We start from the raw sequence: 23493 nt of genomic DNA on the forward strand, positions 1-23493 counted from the left end.
TCAGGGCTGGTTCTGCTGGAGCAGGGATCCTGGAGAAAGGTGCAGTCTCTGCCTCTGAAGATCCAGGGGAAGAAGAGGCAGCTGCTGTTCCTCTGGGCAATCCAGTGCAGAAGCTGTGCTGGTGTTCCAGAATCTCCAGATTATATCCGGGTAGGAATGTTTGAAATCTCCAGATTGTATCCAGGTAGGAATGTTTGAAATCTCCAGATTATATCCGGGTAGGAATGTTTGAAATCTCCAGATTGTATCCGGGTAGGAATGTTTGAAATCTCCAGATTATATCCGGGTAGGAATGTTTGAAATCTCCAAGTTGTATCCGGGTAGGAATGCTTGGCTCCTCCCTCTGGGCTCACATCTCCCAATGGGATGCTGCAGTTCTTATCAGCCATGCAGGGACATTCAATAGCTGTTATCAGCAATGTCCCCTCCTGAGGGAGGTGTGACTGTGGTCACTCAGAGAGAGATAAGGCAAACTGCCCACCTGACAAAGGTAATCTGCCATCCAGATGGTAATGGAAAACATCTTGCCTTGCAATCTTCAACAATAATAAAATTATCAAATGGTTTGGGGGTTGGGAAGGATCTTAAATCTCACTTTGTTCCACGTGCAGGGACACTTTCCACTATCCCTGGCTGCTGCAAGCTGGGCTTGGACACCTCCAGGGATGGAGCAGCCACATTTTCTCTGGGAAAGCTGCTCCAGTGCCTCAGCATCCTCACCCTGAACCAAACTCTCTGTGTCTGGTCCCTGCTGTGTGTTGAGCTGCACAACCACTGCAAATCAAAGCCTCCAGAGCCACATTCACCATCATCTCCTTGTTCTTCTGCACCAGTAGCAGAGGTTATGGAGTAGCAGGACATGGATCCTTCCAGGAATAAATGAGTTTTTCTCTGCCAGGTAAGTACACCCACATTTTATTAATTTCATTTTCAAAATAACCAGCCCTCCCTCTTCATTCTAAGCTCTGCTGAGATGGGATTTCCTCTAAGACCCTGAGTTGGGAAGATTTAGGAGATTGTGAGGAGGAAAGGTTCCTGTGTGTGTGTCTGTCAATGCCCGGCAAATCCTCCTTTTCCAGGTGTTTGGGGTTGGTTTTTTTCCTAAAATCTGCCCTGGCTTCACCCTCTCCTTTGTCCAGCCAAGCTTTTCTCCTGCCCTGGACCCACCCATTACCTGGCTGCCAGGTGAGGCAGCCTCTGGGAGCTGATCTGCTGATCTCTGCAGGGAAAGGGCAGGGAAAATTGGGTTTGGAAGCTTTAAAAGCAAACCAGAGAGCCGTGGCTTTGGAGATTTTGGGGTTTTTAAAAGAAAACTGGGTTTGGAGATGATTTGGGTTTTTAGAAGAAGGGCATGGGTTTGAAGATGGTTTGGGTTTTTCAAAAGACAGCTGTGGGTTTGGAGATTTTTGGGTTATTTAGAAGAAGGCCATGGGTTTGAGATGGTTTGGATTTTTTAGTAGAGAGCCATGGCTTTGGGAGTGGTTTGGGTTTTTTGAAAGAGACTTGTCGGTCTGGAGGTGGTTTGGTTTTTTTAAAGAAAGCCATGGGTTTGGAGATTTTTGGTTTTTTAAAAGAGAACCATGGCTTTGAGATAGTTTGGGTTTTTTAAAAGAAACCCGTGGGTTTGGAGATGGTTTGGGTTTTTTAAAAGAGAGCCATGGTTTGGGTTTTTTAAAAGCAAACCAGAGAGCCATGGCTTTGGAGATGTTTGGGTTTTTAAAAGAGAACTAGAGAGATATGGGTCTGAAGATGGTTTGTTTCTTTTCTTTTTTTTTTTAAAGAAAGCCATAGGTTTGAAATGGTTTGGGTTTTTTAAAAGAGAGATGTGGGTTTGAGATGGTTTGGGTTTTTTAACAGAGAGCCATGGGTTATGAGATTTTGGGCTTTTTACAAGAAAACCATGGCTTTGAGATAGCTTGGGTTTTTTAAAAGAAACCAATGGGTCTGGAGATGGTTTGGGTTTTTTAAAAGAATGCCATGGGTTTGAGTTGGTTTGAGTTTTGTAAAAGAAAGCCATGGCTTTGGAGATGGTTTGGGTTTTTTAAAAGAGAGCCATAGCTTTGAGATGGTTTGGGTTTTTTAAAAGAAAACTGTGGGTTTGGAGATGGTTTGGGTTTTTAAAAGAAAGCCATGGGCTTGAGATGGTTTGGGTTTTTTAAAAGAGAACCAGAGAGCCATGGCTTTGGAGATGTTGGGATTTTTTAAAAGAAAGCCAAAAATTTGAGATGGTTTGGGTTTTTTAGAAGAAAGCTGTGGATTTGAGGTGGTTTGTGTTTTTTAGAAGAAAGCCATGGGTTTGGAGATGATTGGGTTTTTTAAAATAGAGCGATGGGTTTGAGATGGTTTGGGTTTTTTAAAAGAAAGCCATGGCTTTAAGATGGTTTGGGTTTTTTAAAAGAAAGCCATGGCTTTAAGATGGTTTGGGTTTTTTTCAGAAGAAAGCCATGGCTTTGGAGATGTTTGGGGTTTTTTTCAGAAGAAAGCCATGGCTTTGGAGATGTTTGGGGTTTTTTCAGAAGAAAGCCATGGCTTTGAGATGTCTGGCTGTCCCAGGGGAGGGAAGAGCAGCAGCAGCTGATTCTGTCCGTGGCACGCCAGCTCTGGGAGCAGCTGTGCCACAGCCCCACATGTGGCTCCCTTCTGCTCCCAAGTGCAGCAAACCTCAAAAAATCCCTTTTTGGGAACTGCTCAAGGTGTTGTTCGAGGAGGAAAGGACAAACCCTGCTCCTGCTGTGGGCATTTGGGGAAAATGGGGCTGGAGGGTGAGAGGTGCCACTGTCACCTGCGCCATGTGTCCCCATGGGGCTGGGGAAGGTCCCCAAATCCCCTCTGGGATGGGCAGAACGTCCTAAATGTCTGCTGAAACACCAGCAGATCAGCAAGGGAGGGTGATAAATGTGAATTTCAAGGGTTTTTTTTTAATGGCAAAGTTCAGGTGTGAGCCCAGAGCTGGGGTTTGCTCAGGGCAGCACCCGTGAGGGTTGGCAGCAGTGTTTGCTCAGCCTCAGCGAGGGGCTGGGGCACAGGAGTGGCACGGTGACAATGACACTGCTGTTATCAGCACAGGGGGAGGGCCCTGGAGCCAAACAAACCTGTGCTGGTTCCACCTCTGCTGCCCTGCAAACGCTGCAGCAGCTTCTGCTGGGCTGCAGGGAGCACCTGCGGGTGAGTCCTGGCTCCCAAATCTCCTTTTCCCAACTCCTGTCCTCCTAAATCAGCCACCTGCAGGTGAGTCCTGCCTCCCTGAGCCTCCCAAATTTCCCAAATTTCCTTTTCCCAACTTCTTTCCTCCCAAATCAGCCACCTGCAGGTGAGTCCCGGCTCCCTGAGCCTTTCCAACCTTCCTGACCCTCCCAAACCTTCATTTTCCAACCCCTGTCCTCCCAAATCAGCTCCCTGCAGGTGAGTCCTGGCTCCCTGAGCCTCCCAAATCTCCCAAATTTCCTTTTCCCAATTCCTGTCCTCCCAAATCAGCTCCCTGCAGGTGAGTCCTGGCTCCCAAATTTCCTTTTCCCAACTCCTGTCCTCCTAAATCAGCCACCTGCAGGTGAGTACTGCCTCCCTGAGCCTCCCAAACCTCCCTGAGCCTCCCAAATCTCCTTCTTCCAGCTCCTGTCTTCCCAAATCAGCTCCCTGCTGGTGAGTCCTGGCTCCCTGAGCCTCCCAGACCTCCCAAATCTCCTTTTCCCAACTCCTGTCCTCCTAAATCAGCCACCTGCAGGCGAGTCCTCCCTCCCTGAGCCTCCCAAATCTCCTTTTCCCAACTCCTGTCCTCACAAATCAGCCACCTGCAGGTGAGTCCTCCCTCCCTGAGCCTCCCAAATCTCCCTGAGCTTCCCAAACTTCCTTTTCCCAATTCCTGTCCTCCCAAATCAGCCCCCCGCAGGTGAGTCCTGCCTCCCAAATCTCCTTTTCCCAACCCCTTGTCCTCCCAAATCTGCAGCTCAGGTGATTTCCCCGCCCAGCACATTTCCCTGTCTCTGTTCTGTGGAAAATTTAAAAAGTTAAAAGAGGAATGAGTGGAGTTGGGGTGAAGTTCATCACGTGCTGCAGTTTTACCTGCAGTTGGGATTTCTCATCCGTGGCTGATCATGGTTTTTCCTTCAGGGATTTGTTTTCTCCTGGGAGGGTGTGGAGGGGGAGGAGAGCTCTGTTCCTACCTGCAGATAAGAAATCCAGCTCTGCTCCACACTGGGATTCCCAGGCAGGTGGACGGATCCCTGCTGCCTCCCCAGAGCTCTGCACGGCATAAAAGGGGAAAAAAACCCAACTTTTAATCTGTGTGAGGCATCTCTCACTCGATGTTTGGGGTTTCTTTGGGGATAATTCCCCCTCTCTGAGCTCTCCAGACCCCAGAGCACAAACATCACACCCCCCTTTAGGTCTGAGTGCCTCAGTTAATTTTTCCTTGTGACTCTGGGAGCTGAAATTCCTCATCCTGGGGCTGGGCTCCAGCTGGGCACCCCCTGGCACATCCTGTGTGGAGCCACATCCGAGCAAGGTGGGCTGGAGGGATGCTCAGGCTGCCTTTGAAGCTGCCTCTGGTGATTAAAGCAAACCATTCCCCCTCTGTTTTCCCCCCTCTTTTTGCTGCTTGACCTCGGGCAAGGCGTTTAAATGTTGAAAGGAGGGATCTCTGTGACAGCTGAGGGGATTGAACGTCCCCAAAGGGGAATAATTGGTATTTATTGAGTGGCACTGAGCTCAGAATTGGCATTTCTCCACAGAGAGAAAGTGATGGAGTGATGGCTGAGCCTCACCCTCACCCTGCCAGCCTCCCCCAGCAACAAGGAGGGAGAGAAAAGTGACAAAACTCTGCCTGCTGTGCCTGCCTGCACACACCTGTGTGGTTTTGGGGAGCACTGATCTCACCTCCTCGAGGTGTTTTTAGTAAATTTTGCTGTTCTGGGTGCAGGGGGAGCTTGGGGGATTGCTGTGATTTGGGACTGAGAGGCTCAGCCCCTGTCCTGTCCCCACGCCGTGGCCTCTCCCCTCTGGGGAGAAGGGAGCAGTTACAGGGCAAATAAATGACTCAGTGTAATGAGTAAGGTAATTGCCATTTGCTGTTAGATGAGGCTAAAGTGGGTCAGGTTTGTTTGTGAAACTCCACGGAGGCGCTGCCTGTTCTCTGCGCCCCGTCCTGGGGCTGGAGATGGGGTTCGGGTGAAATCACCTCCCCCAGAGCCTGGGAGCAGCACTGGGGTGTCCTGGTCACCATTCTGAGATGGGGTTTGGGTGAAATCACCTCTCTCAGAGCCTGGGAGCAGCACTGGGGTGTCCTGGTCACCATTCTGAGATGGGGTTCGGGTGAAATCACCTCCCCCAGAGCCTGGGAGCAGCACTGGGGTGTCCTGATCACCAGGCAGGGATGGAATTGGGTGAAATTTCTTTCCCCAGAGCCTGGGAGCAGCATGAGGATGTCCTGGTCACCATTCTGAGATGGGGTTTGGGTGAAATCATCTCTCTCATAGCCTGGGAGCAACACTGGGGTGTCCTGGTCACCATTCTGAGATGGGGTTCGGGTGAAATCACCTCCCCTCAGTGCCTGGAACCTGCAGTGGGGTGTCTGGTCACCAGGCAGGGATGGAATTGGGTGAAATTTCTTTCCCCAGAGCCTGGAACCTGCACAGGGGTGTCCTGGTCACCAGGGCTGTGGGTTTTGGTGACATTTCTTCCCCCAGAGCCTGGGAGCAGCACTGGGGTGTCCTGGTCACCAGGCAGGGCTGCGGTGGCCCCTGGGGATGACCCTGTGTGGCTGCAGGCCCTCCCCTGATCTTGGAGGGTTAGAGTTAGGTTTAGGGTTAGTTTGAGTGATTTCCCTGTGAGAGGAGACCCCAAACCCTCTGTGTCTCTGCCATCTGCATGAGGTGCTCATACAAGACAGAGAAGTTAATCCTCCAGGGCAGGATTGGGTTTTCCCAGACCCTGGCTCACCTGTCACAAACCCTTGGGGACAAACCTGCCCGGGATGGAGCTTTCATCCTTCCACCTCTCCTGGACCTTCCCCAGCCTGTTGGGATGAGGACTGTCCCTTTCAGCAGTGACACATTGTGGTTTTACCCCACAAACACTTGGAGATAAACCTGAGATGGAGCTTTCCATCCTCCAGGGATGGAGTTTTCATCACCTACCCCTCTCCTGGACCCTCCCCAGCCTGTTGGGATGGGCACTGTCCCTTTCAGTGGTGACACATCCCTGTGGCGCTTGGTTTTACCCCACAAAACCTTTGGAGATAAACCTGGGATGGAGCTTTCCATCCTCCAGGGATGGAGCTTTCATCCTTCCACCTCTCTTGGACCTTCTCCAGCCTGCTAGGAGGGGAACTGTCCCTTTCAGCGGTGACACATTGTGGTTTTACCCCACAAACCCTTGGAGATAAACCTGCCAGGGATGGAGTTTTCATCCTTCCACCTCTCCTGGGCCCTCCTCATCCTGCTGGGATGGGCCCTGTCCCTTTCAGTGGTGACACACTGTGGTTTTAACCCACAAATCCTTGGAGATAATCCTGTTAGGGATGGAGTTTTCATCCTTCCACCTCTCCTGGGCCCTCCCAGGCCTGTTGGGATGGGCCCTGTCCCTTTGGTGGTGACGCATCCCCACAAACCCTTGGAGATAAACCAGGGATGGAGCTTTCATCCTCTCCCTTGCCCCTCTCCACCCTGTTGGGATGGGCACTGTCCCTTTCAGCGGTGACACACCCCCGTGGCCCCTGACTTTAACCCATTCCCTGCTGTGTTTAACTCTCTCCCCACAGCCCCCAGCCCGTGAGCAGGAGGAGCAGCCTGCAGTGGATCCCTGCCTGGGCTCCCCACAAGAAGAGGAAGAGGCACAGACGGTTCCTTGGCCGTTGATAAAATGGGAAGCAGCGTCTCGCCAGCAGCCCGGCACGGGAAGCTCCAATCCTCGCCTGGGGGGCATCCCTGGGGGCTCTGCAGCTGGCAGGACACAGCCCTGTGCCACTGAGGGGTCGGGCTGGGGACAGCATGTCCTGGCAGAGCCGCAGCACCCAGCTGCTGCTGGTCAACTCGCTGACCTTCGGGCTGGAGGTGTGCCTGGCCGCTGGCATCACCTGCGTGCCACCGCTGCTGCTGGAGGTGGGCGTGGAGGAGAAGTTCATGACCATGGTGCTGGGTAGGCAGCTCTTGTCACCTCTCTGAGGGAGATTTTGTCATCTCTCTGAGTGTGGGATGGTTTGGGTATGGAGAAGTTCATGACCATGGTGTTGGGTAGGCAGCTCTTGTCACCTCTCTGAGGGAGATTTTGTCACCTGTGTGATTGAGGGATGGTTTGGGCGTGGAGGAGAAGTTCATGACCATGGTGTTGGGTAGGCAGCTCTTGTCACCTCTCTGATGGAGATTTTTGTCATCTCTCTGAGGGAGGGATGGTTTGGGCATGGAGAAGTTCATGACCGACCATGGTGTTGGGTAGGCAGCTTTTGTCACCTCTCTGAGGGAGATTTTGTCACCTCTGTGATTGAGGGGTGGTTTGGGTATGGAGGAGAAGTTCATGACCATGGTTTTGGGGAGGCAGGCAGCTTTTGTCACCTCTCTGGTGGAGATTTTGTCATCTCTCTGAAAGTGGGATAGTTTGGGCATGGAGGAGAAGTTCATGACCATTGTTTTGGTGGGGTAGGCAGCTCTTGTCACCTCTCTGAGGGAGATTTTGTTGCCTCTCTGATGGTTTGGGGGTTAAGGGCTGGTGGCGAGGAAAGGATGTTTTGAGGTTTGGGACAGAGGGAAGTGTAGCCATGATATTTTCTGGAAAATCCTTTCCTTAGATTTTTTCAGAAAATATCAAAAAATCCTTTCCTTAGGATTTTTCCTCCTGACAAGCTGAGAGGCCTCAGGAACAAAATGTAAACAATAATTATCTGCTGCTGTGAAGTGCAACAGGTAGATCTGTGATTGGCATCATGCAGTTGTGTCTAATTAATGGCCAATCACAGATCTGTGCTTGATCTCATGCAGTTGTTTCTAATTAATGGCCAATGCACTTGTTTCTAATTAATCACAGATGCACCTGTTGCATTCCACAGCAGCAGATAACCATTGTTTGCATTTTGTTCCTGAGGCCTCTCAGCTTCTCAGGAGGAAAAATCCCAAGGAAAAGATTTTTCAGAAAATATCATGGCTACAGGGAAGGATGTTTCAGGGTTTTTTTTTGTTGAACCTTGCAGTCTGGAGGGTGGGGATGAGTGAGGGCAGGGAGAGAGGGGCTGTGACCAACTGCAAGGGTGGGGAGGGTGACTGTGGGGGTGAGTGATGGCCGGCAGAGGGGCTGTGACCCAACCTCCCAAACTGAGCAAACACCCCTTTTAGGAGTGCCCACAGAGCAGCCGTGTCCCTGTAACACCCCGTGTCTCTCTCCCAGGGATAGGCCCCGTGCTCGGGCTGGTTTTCGTGCCTCTCATCGGCTCGGCCAGCGACCACTGGCGCAGCAGCTACGGCCGCAGGAGACCTTTCATCTGGGCGCTGTGCCTGGGCGTGCTGCTCAGCCTTTTTGTCATCCCCCACGCCAGCAGCCTGGCCGGCCTGTGCGCCCTCAACCCGCGGCCCCTGGAGATCGCCTTCCTCATCGTGGGCATCGGCCTGCTGGATTTCTGTGGCCAGGTGTGCTTCACCCCTCTGGAGGCCCTGCTCTCGGACCTCTTCCAGGAGCCGGACAACTGCCGCCAGGCCTTCTCCATGTACGCCTTCATGGTCAGCCTGGGGGGCTGTATCGGCTACCTGCTGCCCGCCATCGACTGGGCCTTCCTGGCGCCCTACCTGGGCAGCCAGCAGAGCTGCCTCTTCGCCCTGCTGGCCCTCATCTTCCTCGCCTGTGTGCTGGCCACGCTGTTTGTGACAGAGGAGGCCGCGCAGGGGGATCTCCTAGACACGCCAGCGCTCAAGGACGTGTCCCCGAAGCCACCAAAGCCACCAAAGGCGTCCCTGTGGTGCTGCTGCTGCTGGCGGGCGGCGCGGGGGCCGTGCCTGCTGCAGGGCAGGCGGGTGCTGCAGGCCGGGAGGAAGCTGTGCCTGCTGCTGCCGCGGCTGCACGGCCTCTACTGCCGCATCCCCAGGGTCATCCGGCGGCTCTTCGTGGCCGAGCTGTGCAGCTGGATGGCCCTGATGACCTTCATGCTCTTCTACACGGATTTTGTGGGCGAGGGGCTGTACCACGGCGTGCCCAGGGCCAAGCCGGGCACGGAGGCCAGGCGGCACTACGATGAAGGTGAGGAGTGTGGGGGTGTCACGGATCTGAATGAGACCAGACTTTCTCTGGAGAAAGAGGTTCTTTACTAGGGAAGATAAAATAATGCAGTAAACTAAACCAACGTTGCAGACACATTTTATGAAAAATGCTTTCCTTGGGATTTTTCCTCCTGAGAAGCTGCGAGGCCTCAGGAACAAAATGTGAACAATGGTTATCTGCTGCTGTGGGATGCAACAGGTGCATCTGGGATTGGATCATGGGGTTGTTTCTAATTAATGGCCAATCACAGTCAGCTGGCTGGGACAGAGAGCCGAGCCACAAACCTTTGTTATCATTCCATTCTATTCTATTCTTAGCCAGCCTTCTGATGAGAACCTTTCTTCTATTCTTTTAGTGTAGTTTTAATGTAATATTTGGGGTTCTCCCCAAAAAGAAGTTTCCAAAAAGAAGAACCCTGGCCTGTGATGCTGTTCACAGGGGTTCTTGGATGAGGGAAGAGACGAGGATCTGACTCCATGTTTCAGAAGGCTGATTTATTATTTTATGATACATATATGATGTATATATATTATTCTATTCTCATTAAGAAACCCATTGCTTTTATAGACACAGCAGGATATAATTTATCCTCCAATCCAAACCCCATCACCATTGGCTAATTCAGAAACCACCCTTTGGTAAACAAATCTCCATAGCACATTTTACCTGTTCACAATAACAGGTGCAGCAAGAGAAGATAAGAATTGTTTCTCATTATTTTCCTGGTCTCACAGCCCTCCCCAGGACAATGCTTGGCAAAGTTGTGCCTCTCTCTGTGGCCAGAGAGCTGCTGCCACATTGCCTGGGGTAAAAACGTTTCCTGGGAGCTGGGGATGGGCTCCGCTCTGTTGGTAATTAAAAAGAAAAACAAAAAAGAAACAAAACGCTGCAGGTAGGTCAGGAAAGAACATTTTCCCATGGCTCCCAGAGCGTGGCACGAGGTTGGGAAACACCTCCTGGTTTTTCCAGCGCGGATCTGGCAGGGCAGCCCTGGCCTGGGGCTGGCAGGATGGAGCTGGCTCTGTCTGCAGGCTCTGCTGGGGAGCTCCTGGCACTGCCCTCTGTGCTGAGAATCTTGACTCCATGTTTCAGAAGGCTGATTCATTATTTTATGATATATATATATATGAAAAGAAAATGATCTATTAAAACTATATTAAAACTAAAGAATATGTAATATATATTTTTAGTATATATATTATATATGTACACTAAAATATATATATTTATATTTTTAAAATATATTTTATATATTTTAATATATATTAATATATATTTAAATTAATATAAATATATCTATATATCTATATTTTTATATATTTATATACATTCATATATAAATATATAAGTATATCTATGTAGCTATAATATGTATCTATATTTATATATATACATATAAATATATATTATATATCTATATATGTATATATTTTATATATTTATATATATTCATATATAAATATATAAGTATATCTATAATATCTATAGATATAGATATAATATGTATCTATATTTATATATACATATAAATCTATATATTTATATATAGATTTAATAGATGTATTTAAATATATAAATATTTATTTAAATTAATAAAAGTATATATTTTTTTAGTATATATATATATATATATACTAAAAGAATAGAAGAAAGGATTTCATCAGAAGGATTGAAAGGACAGGAATGGAATGATAATAAAATCTTGTGACTGACTAAAGAGTATGAGACAGCTGACTGTGATTGGCCATTAATTAGAAACAACCAATCACAGATGCACCTGTTGCATCCCACAGCAGCAGTTAATTCTTGTTCCCATTTCGTTCCTGAGGCCTCCCAGCTTCTCAGGAGGACAATCCTAGCAAAAGGGATTTTCCAGAAAATATCATGGCTGCAGCTCTCCCCTCCCTTCCCAGCGAGGGGTGAGGGTGCTCCCACCCTTGGCAAGCAGGGTGTTTTAATTCTTTAATGTATTTAATAAATTCAGGGGTGCTCTGTAGCACTGGGGTGGATTTGCTGCTCCTTCCCTCCGTTCTGCTGGGAGTTTCCCATCTCCAGCTGTTCTTGGGAGCCCTTTCCCAGCTCTCAGTGCCTTGGAGCTGCTCACAGTCCTGCAGCTGCCACATCCCAGGCTGGGACCCTCACCTGCCCACAGGTGTCACCTGCTGTCCCATTTTCCTGCCAGAGCCTTCAATCCCTTCCTAACCACCCTTTTGCTCTCCTTAATCCGAATATTTCCTTCTGGAGGCGCCTTCCCGCAGTTGTGCGCCGGAGGGCCCTGCAGCACAGTGCCCCTTTGTGCTGGGTGTCTGTTTAACTTGCAGCTTAATTATTATTTAACACTCGCGCTGCTCAGGTGCCAGCAGGTCAGCCCTCCGTTGTGCTGCCTGTCATAGGAACACTCGCTGAGTAACGCTCCCTGCTCCAAAGGGTTAATGGCTTTAATTCCCTGAAATCTGAGCGATCTTTGCCGAGGGTTAAGGTCCGGGATCGCCCCCGGATGCAGCAGTTTGGGGCACGCTCTGTACTTTACCTTGGCACGGTTCCTCCTCTCCTTTGTTCCGCTGCTGCCTCTGGCATCAGATAACAGCGGATCCTGGGTCAGGCGGGGGTGACAGCACCTGGGGGCAGAGCGGGCAGACAGGGGGTGCCAAAGGCAGGGGTGGCATTTGGGATCCCAGGTGTGAAAAACGCCAGTCGCTTGTTTTAAAATTTTAAAATTTTAAAATTTTAATAGTGATAAAGTGGTTATAAAAATAGTAATGCAATTAGAGTAATAATAATTTGGACAATTTGGATTAGGACGATACGAGACAATAGAGACAGAGAGATATGGACAGTGTGGGGACGTTTTCAGGGCAGCACGAGCCCCAAAAAGGACACAGTTAACAGAGGATTAACCCTTAAAAGCAACAGCCTGTGGCATATTCATACACCTCATCCATGATGCATGAATTCCACTCAAACCCAGGATTCTGTCTGGGCAGTGTCAGCTTCTTCCTCTGAATCCTGACAGCACCTTGAGGCAGGAAGAAGTTCATTTCTCCTGATAATGGAGCAATAAATTCTCTTTCTCTGAAAGATTCAGGTGTCCTGTGGCTGCTATCTCACTGCCAGTCCTTTCTTTAAAAAAGTCTCCTACATAGCACCGTTTTTATTTTAACAATTTTTATAACCTAAAACTAATATTTAACACAGTACTCAAGAGAATTAACACAGCATCACTTTCTGTTTCTGAATTAACACAACACATACAATATTCATTTGAATATTTGCGAAAAGCCAATCATAAAATACACGCATTTTTCACACCAGGGGTGCTCAGGAGGGAGGGAGGGAGCTCTGGGGGTGGCTGCTGCAGTCCTGGAATTTTCTGGGTGATGCTGCTGTGCTGCAATTCTGGAATTTTCTGGGTGATGCTGCTCTGCCCCCTGAGCCAGCCCAGCCTGCCTGGGCTCTCTGGGCCTTGGGAGTTTGGGGCTGAGGCAGAGGGAAGGATGTTTTTGGGGTTTGGGACAGAAAGAATGATGCTTTTGGGGTTTGGGACTGACAGGGAAGGATGTTTTTGGGGGTTTGGGACAGAGGGAATGATGCTTTTGGAGTTTGGGACTGACAGGGAAGGATGTTTTTGGGCTTGGGACTGACAGAGAGGGAGGGATGTTTTCAGGGTAAGAACTGACAGAGGGAGGGATGTTTGGAGGTTTGGGACTGACAGGAAGGGAGGGATGTTTTTGGGGTTAAGGACTGATGCAGAAGAAAAAATGTTTTGAGGTTTGGGACTGAAGGAAGGATGTTTCTGGAGTTTGAGACTCACAGGGAAGGATGGTTTTGGGGTTTGGGACTGATGGAGGGGAAAAGATATTTTTGGAGTTTGGGACAGAGGGAAGGATGTTTCGGGGGTTAAGGACTGCTGGAGAATGAAGGATGTTTTGAGGTTTGGGACCAAGGGAACGATGTTTCTGGGGTTTGGGACTGACAGAGAGGGAGGGATGTTTTTGGGGTTAAGGACTGATAGAGAAGAAAGAATATTTTGGGATTTGGGATCAAGAGAAGGATTTTTTTGGGGCCAAGAGAAGGATGTTTTGGGGTTGGGACAGAGGGAAGGATGTTTTTGGGGTTTAGGACCAAGAGAAGGATGTTTATTGGGGTTTGGGATTGAGAGAAGGATGTTTTTGGGGTCTGGGACAGAGGGAAGGATGTTTTGGGGTTGGGACAGAGGGAAGGATGTTTTTGGGGTTTGGGGCCAAGGGCAGGATGTTTTTGGGGTTTGAGACCAAGAGAGGAATGTTTTTGGGGTTTGGGACCAAGAGAAGGATGTTTTTGGGGTTTGGGGCCGAGGGCAGGATGTTTTTGGGGTTTAGGACCAAGAGAAGGATGTTTTTGGGGTTTGGGATTGAGAGAAGGATGTTTTTGGGTTTGGGGCTGAGGGCAGCATCCCTGGCTGTGTGAATCGGGGGCAGCCAGGGCAGTTTCCGTCCCCTCTCCCCTCAGGTGTGCGGATGGGCAGCCTGGGGCTCTTCCTGCAGTGCATCACCTCCATCTTCTTCTCGACAATCATGGACAGGCTGGTGAAGCGCTTCGGCACGCGGGCCGTGTACCTGGCCAGCGTGGTGTTCTTCCCCGGGGCAGCCTGTGTCATGTGCCTGTCCCACAGTGTCACCGTGGTCACCATCTCCGCTGCCCTGACCGGCTTCACCTTCTCTGCCCTCCAGATCCTGCCCTACACGCTGGCATCCCTCTACCACCATGACAAACAGGTGGGGATTGCTCCAGGGCAGCCTGGCCCTGCAGGTTTTCAGTTTTTTCTTGTGTTTTAGGGGAATTGGTCTGGTTTAGTTATCCCTGTGTAGATTCTGCAGCTCTGCCAGCCTGAGGGGCTACAAAACCCAAAGACTTTCAGCCCTCACAGCTTTCCAGTTTCCATCCATAACACCAGGATCAGGAAAATGAAAACCCAAGCTCTTCCCTCAGCTCCAAGGAAGGGAAACCTTGTGAGACTTGTGACACACAACTGTGTCTCCTTGTGGAGAAGTCCTAGAGGTTCCAGCCTGAGGGGCTACAAAACCTAAGGATTTTCAGCCCTCACAGCTTTCCAGTTTCCATCCATAACACCAGGATGAGTAAGGGAAGAGCTTGGCTTTTCATTTAAGCTCCAAGGAAGAGAAATCTTGTGAAACTTGTGACACACAACCCTGTCCCACCGATGTTATCCTTGTGGAGAAGTCCTAGGAGGTTCCAGCCCGAGGGGCTACAAAACCCAAAGATTTTCAGCCCTCAGTTTTTTAGTTCTCATCCACAGCACCAGGATGAGTAAAATGGAAACCCAAGCTCTTCCTATTCCCTCAGCTCCAAGGAAAAGAAACCTTGTGAGACTTGTGACACACAACTGTGTCTCCTTGTGGAGAAGTCCTAGAGGTTCCAGCCTGAGGGGCTACAAAATCCAAGGATTTTCAGCTCTCACAGCTTTCCAGTTTCCATCCATAACACCAGGATCAGTAAGGGAAGAGCTTGGCTTTTCATTTAAGCTCCGAGGAAGAGAAATCTTGTGAAACTTGTGACACACAGCCCTGTCCCACAGATGTTATCCTCGTGGAGAAGTCCTAGGAGGTTCCAGCCCGAGGGGCTACAAAACCCAGAGATTTTCAGCCCTCACAGCTTTCCAGTTTTCATCCACAGCACCAGGATCAGTAAAATGAAAACCCAAGCTCTTCCCTAAGCTCTAAGGAAAAGAAACCTTGTGAAACTTGTGACACACAGCCCTGTCCCACAGATGTTATCCTTGTGGAGAAGTCCTAGGAGGTTCCAGCCCGAGGGGCTACAAAACCCAAAGATTTTCAGCCCTCAGTTTTTTAGTTCTCATCCACAGCACCAGGATGAGTAAAATGGAAACCCAAGCTCTTCCCTCAGCTCCAAGGAAAAGAAACCTTGTGAAACTTGTGACAGACAGCCCTGTCCCACAGATGTTATCCTTGTGGAGAAGTCCTAGGAGGTTCCTGAGCTGCACGCTGGATTAATGGGAGTTCCTCTTGTGCTGCAAATGCAGAATTAATTTGTGGTTTGAGAGCAGCTCTTTCATCCTGGGGGCAGTGGTTGGCTGTGCTGTGGAAGGAGGAGTGGGAGTTGTTACCACAGGCATCCAGATGTTGCCATTGAGCAAACCCATCCCAGCTGGCACCAGGGTGGGAATGCTCAGCTCAGCTTGGCAGGAGCTGCAGCCTGGCTGGGATGTTTTTATCAATGGGATGGAACCCAAACTGCACGGGCTGGGAGGGGAAGGCCACATTGCCCAAGGCAGGCAGGGCACAGCTGGCTCTGCTCCCTGCTGCCCTTGGTGTGAACAGATTCTCTGTGGGAACACTCAGAGACCTCACAGCTCGAGCAGGGCGAGCAGAAAAAGGGTGAGAATGAAAAGATTTTGGTTCTCTCTGCCCCTTTTTTTTTTTTCCTGGCTGGAGTGAGGAGGGTCTGGGCAGGCAGATGGAGCAGCTTGGTTGAGGTTTGGGGCAGAGCTGAGAAAAGAGCCCTTCCCTGAGTTCCCAGGGCTGCTGGGTCCCAGCTGGTGGCACTTTGAACCATCCCAGATGAGAATGGGCTGCTCGTGATGGACTCTGGGTCTGGGTTCCCAGTCACCCACCCCACAAACTCCAAACATTCCTGTTTTTTTCCTGTTTTTTTCCTGTTTTATTCCTGTTTGCACTGCCCTGGGTGTCTGATATCCCCCAGCAGGGCCTGGTGTGACCGTGCTCACAGGGGTCCCAGGATGAGGGAGAGACGAGGATCTGACTCCGTGTTTCAGAAGGCTGATTTATTATTTTATGATATATATTACATTAAAACTATACTAAAAGAATAGAAGCAAGGTTTCATCAGAAGGCTGGCTAAGAATAGAAAGAATGATACTAAAGATTTGTGGCTTGGATCTCTGTCCCAGCCAGCTGACTGTGATTGGCCATTAATCAGAAACAACCCCATGAGACCAATCCCAGATGCACCTGTTGCATCCCACAGCAGCAGATAACCATTGTTTGCATTTTGTTCCTGAGGCGTCTCAGCTTCTCAGGAGGAAAAATCCTAAAGAAAAGGATTTTTTATAAAAGATCTCTGTGACAGCCTGGCCCTTCACTCCTGCCCTGCCCCAGCTGATCTCAGTACAAACCCCCAAACCATCCTGTGGCAGCCAGTGAGGAGGTGACAAAAGCACAGAGTGTCCCCAGGCTGGCTGCTGAGCCCCAGGGGCTGAGCACAGGCAGGCCTGTGAGTCAGGGCTGCTCTGGGTGCTGTGCCAGGGGGGCAGAGCCAGCCTGAGGCACTCAGAGCCCTTCTCACGTGGGCCAGGCTCAGGCTGGCACTGCCCTGAGCACACACACACAGCTCTGGGTTTGCTCCCCTGCACAAAAACAGGGCCCCCTTGGAGTGCCAGATCCTTCCTCACTCACCTCTGAGAGTCCAGCTCTTCCTCACTGACCTCTGAGAGTCCAGCTCTTCCTCACTCACATCCCACAGTCTCAAATCCTCCCTCACTCACCTCTGAGTCCCAAATCCTCCCTCACTCGCCTCTCAGAGTCCAAACTCCTTCCTCAGTCACCTCTGAGTCCCAAATCCTTCTTCACTGACCTCTCAGAGTCTGGGTCCTTCCTCATCACTTCCCAGAGTCCCAGCTCCTTCTTCACTGACTTCTCAGTCTCCCAATTCCTTCCTCACTCACCTCTGAGTCCCAAATCCTTCCTCACTCACCTTCCACACTCCCAGCTCCTTCCTCGCTCATCTCTCAGACTCCAACTCCTTCCTCACTCACCTCTGAGAGTCCAGCCCTTCCTTGCTGACCTCACTCTCCCAGCTTCTTCTTCATCAGTTTCCAGAGTCCCAGCTCTTCCTCACTGACCTCCCAGAGTCCAAACTGCTTCCTCACTCATCTCTAACACTTAAGCTCCTTCCTCACTCACCTCCCAGACTCTCAGCTCCTTCCTCACTGATGTCTGAGTCCCAAATCCTTCCTCATCACTTTCCAGAGTCCCAGCTCCCTCCTTACTCACCTCCGAGAGTCCAAACTCCTTCCTAACTGACCTCAGAGTCCCAAATCCTTCCCCACTTATCTCTCAGAGTCCCAGCTTCTTCCTCACTCATCCCTGAGTCCCAAATCCTTCCTCACTGACCTCTCAGAGTCCCAAGTCTCAACTCCCTTTTCACGCATCTTCCAGACTCCCAGCTCCTTCCTCACTCAGCTTTGAGTCCAAATTCCTTCTTCACTCAGCTTTGAGTCCCAGCTCTTCCTCCCTCACCTCCCAGAGTCCAGCTCCTTCCTCACTGATCTCTGAGTCCCAAATTCTTCCTCACTCACATCCTAGAGTCCAAACTCCTTCCTTATTCACCTCCCAGACACTCAGCTCTTCCTCACTGACCTCCGAGTCCCAAGTCCTTCCTCACTCACCTCCCAGAGTCCAACTCCTTCCCCACTGACCTCTGAGTCCCAAATCCTTCATAATTCACCTCCCAAAGTCCCAAATCCTTCCTCGTTCACCTCCCACACTCCCAGCTCCCTCCTCACTCGCTCCCTGTTCCCCACAGGTTTTTCTCCATAAATACAAGAGGAAAGAGGAGGAAGACTCCGCTCTGCTGGACAAGAAACCCTCCTTCTCCAAGGGGCTGCTCCCCAGCCAGAAGCTGTCCTACCAGAACGGCCACGCTGGGATCCTCTTCTCCTCTTCCTCCCCCTCCTCCTCCTCCTCCTCGCCGGCCTCCCCTCAGGCCGGGCCCAGCTCTGCGCTGTGCGTCAGCTCCTCCTGCGACGTCTCCCTGCGGATCATGGTGGGCGAGCCGGAGCCGGGGGCTCCCGGCCGGGGGATCTGCCTGGACCTGGCCATCCTGGACAGCGCCTTCCTGCTGTCCCAGGTGGTGCCCTCGCTCTTCATGGGCTCCATCGTGCAGCTCACCCAGTCTGTCACGGCCTACATGGTGTCGGCCGCCGCCCTCGGCCTGGTCGCCATCTACTTTGCTACCAAAGTTGTCTTTGACAAGGGTGACATGGGCAGGCACTCTGTGTGACACAAACAGCTCTCTGTGTGTGTGTGTGTGTGTGTCTGTGTGTGTGTCACAGGGTGACAGGACACTGGGTGTGCCCACAGGGCCACTCGTGTGGCACTGGCTGTCCCCGGCTGGCGCTGCCAGCTCTGGGGTTCATCTCAGGTGTAAATAAGAGGCTCTGGGCCGTTGTGCTCAGGGCCTGAAGGGCTTTCCAGAGGTGCCTTCAGCAGAGGGAGGCACGGCACAGCAGCACCAAAGGGTCCCTGCAGGGGGGAAAGGGAATTGGGGGTTTCCCTCTGGTGATAACGGGTCGTGTTCCTGAGCAGGAGCAGCACTGGGAGGGGATCAACCACTGCCTTTTCCTTTGCTTTCTCTTTTCTTTCTCTTTTCTTTCTCTTTTTTTTTCTTTTCCCCTTTCCTTTCCTTTCCTTTCCTTTCCTTTCCTTTCCTTTCCTTTCCTTTCCTTTCCTTTCCTTTCCTTTTCCTTTCCTTTCCTTTCCTTTCCTTTCCTTTCCTTTCCTTTCCTTTCCTTTCCTTTCCTTTCCTTTCCCTTTCCTTTCCTTTCCTTTCCTTTCCTTCCCTTCCCTTCCCTTCCCCTTCCCTTCCCTTCCCTTCCCTTCCTTCCCTTCCCTTCCCTTCCCTTCCCTTCCCTTCCCCCTTTCCTCTTTCCCCCTCTCCTTTCCTTTCCCCTCTCCTCCTTTTTTGTAGTTTTACCCCATTTTTTGAGCAGTGGGGCACTGGGGGAGATTTCCTGGGGGACAAAAGCGGTGTGGAGGCTGAGGTTTGCCTGAGGGGGTGCCCAGGTGCACCCCCACATTCCTGCCCTCCCCACCTCCATCCAGAACCATCCAGGAGAAAAGTCCCTGTGCCTTGTTCTGGGAAAAAACAAGGATCATCCCATTAGGACCAGTTCCAAAAGGTGACTTAACCTTTACCTATGTACCGGGCTTGCGTCAGACAGAGAGAACTTTTTATTTTTTGTTTTTTTTTTTTTTAATGATTGTTTTTACCTTTCCTCACACACTTCTCAGTCTCTCCTCACCTCAGTGCCTGCGTTTGCTCTCTCCCCTCATGGATCCAGGCTCTTGTGCCTCTTCCACGTGTGGCCCCTAAAAGGAGCTGCCACACTCCAGGGGAATCAGCCCCAGAGGGGTCCCCAGCCCCCAGAGGGGTCCCCCAGCCCCCAGAGGGGTCCCCCAGCCCTGGGCCAGTGAGGCAGAGCACGAGGAGCTCTCCTGGGGGAGCTCTCCTGATGAGTTAAACTCACACCTGGAGCTGCTCACTGCCCCGTGGGCTCCTTGGGCTTTATGAAATGTCTTTTATTGCCAGTCAGGAGTCCCTGATCTCACAGGGGCAGAGCAAAGCTCGGTCAGAGTGGGGCAAAGCTCCTCTGCCGCCCTGACCAGGGCCCAAAGGGCCCTCCAGGGATGTCCAGGCTCTTCTGGCTCCCATCCCTCCAGGGATGTCCAGGTTGTGTTCCTGACCCATCTCTCCAGGGATGTCCAGGCTGTTTTCCTGACCCATCTCCAGGTTCTTTTCCTGTCCCATCCCTCCAGGGATGCCCAGGTTGTGTTCCCCTCCAGGAATGTCCAAGTTCTTTTCCTGACCCATCTCTTCAGGGCTGTCCAGGGATATTTCTGGCTCCCATCCTTCCAGGGATGCCCAGATTCTTTTCCTGTCCCATCTGTCCAGGGAGGTCCAGCTTTTTCTCCTGACACATCTCTCCAGGGCTGTCCAGCTTGTTCTAGCTCCCATCTCTCCAAGGATGCCCAGGTTGATTTCTTGACCCAGGTTCTTTTCCTGACCCATCCCTGGAGGGATGCCCAGCTTGATTCTCCTGAGGTTCTTTTTCCTGTCCCATCCCTCCAGGCCTGTCCAGGTTGTTCTCCTGACCCATCTCCAGGTTCTTTTCCTGTCCCATCCCTCCAGGGATGTCCGGGTTGTGTTCCTGAGGCTGTTTTTCCTGACTCATCTCTCCAGCCTGTCCAGGTTGTTCTCCTGACCCATCTCCAGGTTCTTTTCCTGACCCATTTCTCCAGGGACATCTGGCTCCCATTCCTCCGGGGATGTCTGGGTTCTTTTCCTGTCCCATCTCCCCAAGGATGCCCAGGTTTTTTCTCCTGAAGTTTCTTTTCCTGTCCCACCCCTCCAGGGCTGTTGAGCTTTTTCTCCTGACCCATCTCCAGGTTCTTTCCTGTCCCAGCTCCCCAGGGGATGTCCAGGTTTTTTCTCCTGAGGTTCTTCTCCTGTCCCATCTCCCCAAGGATGCCCAGGTTGTGTTCCTGAGGTTCTTTTCCTCTCCCATCTCCCTGAGGATGCCCAGGTTTTTTCTCCTGAGGTTCTTTTCCTGTCCCATCCCTCCAGGGCTGTTGAGCTTTTTCTCCTGACCCATCTCCAGTTTCTTTCCTCTCCCATCTCCCCAGGGCTCCCCCAGCTTTTTCTCCTGAGGTTCTTTTCCTGTCCCATCCCTCCAGGGCTCCCCAGCTTGTTCTCCTGAGGTTTTTCTCCTGTCCCATCTCCCCAAGGATGCCCAGGTTTTTCTCCTGAGGTTCTTTTCCTGTCCCATCCCTCCAGGGCTGTTGAGCTTTTTCTCCTGACCCATCTCCAGGTTCTTTTCCTGTCCCATCTCCCCAAGGATGCCCAGGTTGTGTTCCCTGAGGTTCTTTCCTGTCCCATCTCCCCGAGGATGCCCAGGTTTTTTTCTCCTGAGGTTTTTTTCCTCTCCCATCTCCCCAGGGCTGCCCAGGCTGTTCTGGCTCCCCTCCCCAAGTCCCCTTCCCTCTGTCAGCAGACCCCGAGTCCCCCTGCCCAGAGCCATTCCCTGTCCCCACATTTGTCCCATCTGCTGCTGGCACCTTCCAGGAGGAGCTGGCCCACACGTCAGGAACGATGCCAAGGCAGGAGGAAAGGCTGGATTGCTGCTGCTGGGAGCGCACAGACTCCAGCCCTGCCTGCCCTAAACGAGCTGTTTTGGGATTATTTTTCATTTTGTGGAGGTGTGTGGGCAGCCAGAGGCACTGGAGGGTGCAGTGTTGCTATTTTGGCCGAGTTTTGTCAGCCTGTTCCTCCCCTGCTGTCTGAGCCGCGCCCTCAAAGCTTTGGGATCGTCCCTTTCCCGTCAGGGGTCAGCGTTTCTGGTTTTATTTTTAATTTTTTGTCTCAAATTAAAGGCTGCCAGCCTCCCTTTCCCACAGGGCTGGCTCGCAGCTGTTCTGGGGACAGATTTGGCTCTGCCTGCACCACTTCAGAAACACTCTGGGGGTCTGGGCTTCCCACCCTGAGCTCTGCAGGCTGCAGCAGCAAGGATTTGGGACAAAAAATCCTGTTTTGAGCTAGGGGTGTCCTGGAATAAAATTCCCCCCCTGCCCCAAGGCTGAAAACCCCTTTGTTTGGAATATTTTCCCTTTGTTTGGAATATTTATTATATTCCTTTTATTTGGAATATTTTCTCATGTAAACGTGAGGAAGTTTCCCTGCACAGAGGCTGCCCTGATGCTCAAAAACACTGAGCTTCAGGTGGTGAGAAAGGGCTCAAATTCTTCATTTCAGGTGGTGGGAAAGGGCTGAAATTCTTCATTTCAGGTGATGAAGTTTGATAGAAAAGGCCTCAAATTCCTCATTTCAGGTGAAGGGGTTTGGTGGAAAGGGGCTCAAAATTCTTCATTTCAGGTGAAGGGGTTTGGTGGGAAGGGGCTCAAATTCTCCCTTTCAGGTGGTTTGGTAACAAAGGGCTCAAATTCTTTGTTTCAGGTGAAGGGGTTTGGGGGAAAGGACTCAAATTCCTCATTTCAGGTGATGGAAAAGGGCTCAAATTCTTCATTTCAGGTGATGGGAAAGGGCTCAAAATCTTCATTTCAGGTGATTAAGTTTGATAGAAAAGGCCTCCAATTCCTCATTTCAGGTAATGGGGTTTGGTGGGAAGGGGCTCAAATTCTCCCTTTCAGGTGGTTTGGTGGCAAAGGGCTCAAATTCTTTGTTTCAGGTGAAGGGATTTGGGGGAAAGGACTCAAATTCTTCATTTCAGGTGATGGAAAAGGGCTCAAAGTCTTCATTTCAGGTGAAGGGGCTCAAATTCCTCATTTCAGGTGGTTTGGTGGAAAGGGGCTCCAATTCTTCATTTCAGGTGAAGGGGTTTAGTAGCAAAGGCCTCAAATTCCTCATTTCAAACCCCCAGTTGATAAAGCAGAGATAAAGAGAGGGGCAGAGCCAGGGCTGATAATGGAGATCAGGGTGAGGGAGCAGGAGGACGAGGAAATCTTCACAAAATTGGCTTTTTTTGGCTTCTTCTAAGGAACTTTCTGTGTCAGGATCACATATTACACCAGCAATGGATGTTTTGGTCTGGGTAAGAGCATCCCTTACTTCTGTTACTGATATTCCCTGTGTGACCACAGAATTTCTCCAGGATTTGCTCCTGTTTGGCCGCAGATTTGGGTGTGAGCTGCTCAGAGCTGTGAGCAGGAGCTTTTCTCTTCCTCACAGGTGAATTTGGAAGGTGGAGGAGGGATAAATTGTGTAAATTCCCTAAGCTAGGGAAGGATTGGGGGGATGGATGGATGCTGGTTTTCCTTTTTGAGGTCACATCCTGCCCGTGAGACGTCGTGGTTTATTTATTTGGTAGAGTGAATATTTTGTATACGGCGCGAGAGGAAGGCTTTTATGGCTTTTATTATAAATTTTTATGGAAAAAGAGGGGGAAAAATAAAAATGTGTGGAAAAAGGGAAAATGCGTGAGCTGGCCACAGGAGGGCGCCGCCAGCACGCGGGGAAGGGAGTGGGCGTGGCCGAGGAATGACTGGCAGCGCGTGGGCGTGGCCGAGGAATGACTGGCAGCGCGTGGGCGTGGCCGAGGAATGACTGACAGCGCGTGGGCGTGGCCGAGGAATGACTGACAGCATGTGGGCGTGGCCAATGAATGACTGACCGCGCATGGGCGTGGCTAATGAATTACTGACTGTGTGGGCGTGGTCAATGAATGATTGGCGGTGTGGGGGCGTGACCAGAGAATGACGGACAGGGTTGGGGCACGGCCGATTATTGAGGGGTGGAATTAGGGGCGTGGCCAATGGATGATGGATGTGGTTGGGGTGTGGCCAGTGAATGAGGGGAGGGGTTTAGAGCTTGGGCTCGGCCGAGGGGCGTGGCCTGGATGTCACTTTTGGGATGGGGATAGGCGGGAGCAAAGTCAGGGGGCGGGGCCAATGAATGGGTGGGGCGGGGCTTTAAGTGGCAAGGAGTGAA

General features: G+C 50.9%; 2 protein-coding genes across 8 annotated transcripts in view; both read left to right on the plus strand.

The window, feature by feature from the left end:
- Positions 1–18789, plus strand: part of LOC134430379 (solute carrier family 45 member 3-like) — a 37292-nt gene extending 18503 nt beyond the window's left edge. The window contains exons 2-6 of one of the 2 annotated variants that reach the window (XM_063178004.1): positions 612–898; positions 6755–7131; positions 8371–9213; positions 13723–13988; positions 17797–18789. In XM_063178004.1, coding sequence (XP_063034074.1) covers positions 6984–7131; positions 8371–9213; positions 13723–13988; positions 17797–18273 — 1734 coding nt within the window. In that variant the 5' untranslated portion in view covers positions 612–898; positions 6755–6983 and the 3' untranslated portion in view covers positions 18274–18789. Of the gene's footprint in view, positions 1–611; positions 899–2385; positions 3166–6754; positions 7132–8370; positions 9214–13722; positions 13989–17796 lie in introns of those variants that run through there. The other variant, XM_063178005.1, reaches the window with a different exon arrangement.
- A 645-nt stretch (positions 18790–19434) lies between these two features.
- The window catches only part of LOC134430380 (uncharacterized), a 100289-nt gene continuing 96230 nt past the window's right edge, over positions 19435–23493 (plus strand). For 3 of the 6 annotated variants that reach the window (XR_010030806.1, XR_010030809.1, XR_010030808.1), the window contains exons 1-3: positions 19435–20131; positions 20242–20362; positions 20687–20800. Coding sequence is in view for 1 of the 6 variants with exons in the window: in XM_063178006.1 (XP_063034076.1) it covers positions 20072–20131; positions 20242–20362; positions 20787–21583 (978 nt within the window). In the remaining 5 variants the exon portion in view is untranslated. Of the gene's footprint in view, positions 20132–20241; positions 20363–20489; positions 20526–20686; positions 21748–23493 lie in introns of those variants that run through there. The other 3 variants (XR_010030807.1, XM_063178006.1, XR_010030805.1) reach the window with 3 other exon arrangements.

The sequence above is a fragment of the Melospiza melodia genome, chromosome 28 (genome assembly GCF_035770615.1).
Source record: "Melospiza melodia melodia isolate bMelMel2 chromosome 28, bMelMel2.pri, whole genome shotgun sequence".
NCBI lineage: Eukaryota > Metazoa > Chordata > Aves > Passeriformes > Passerellidae > Melospiza > Melospiza melodia.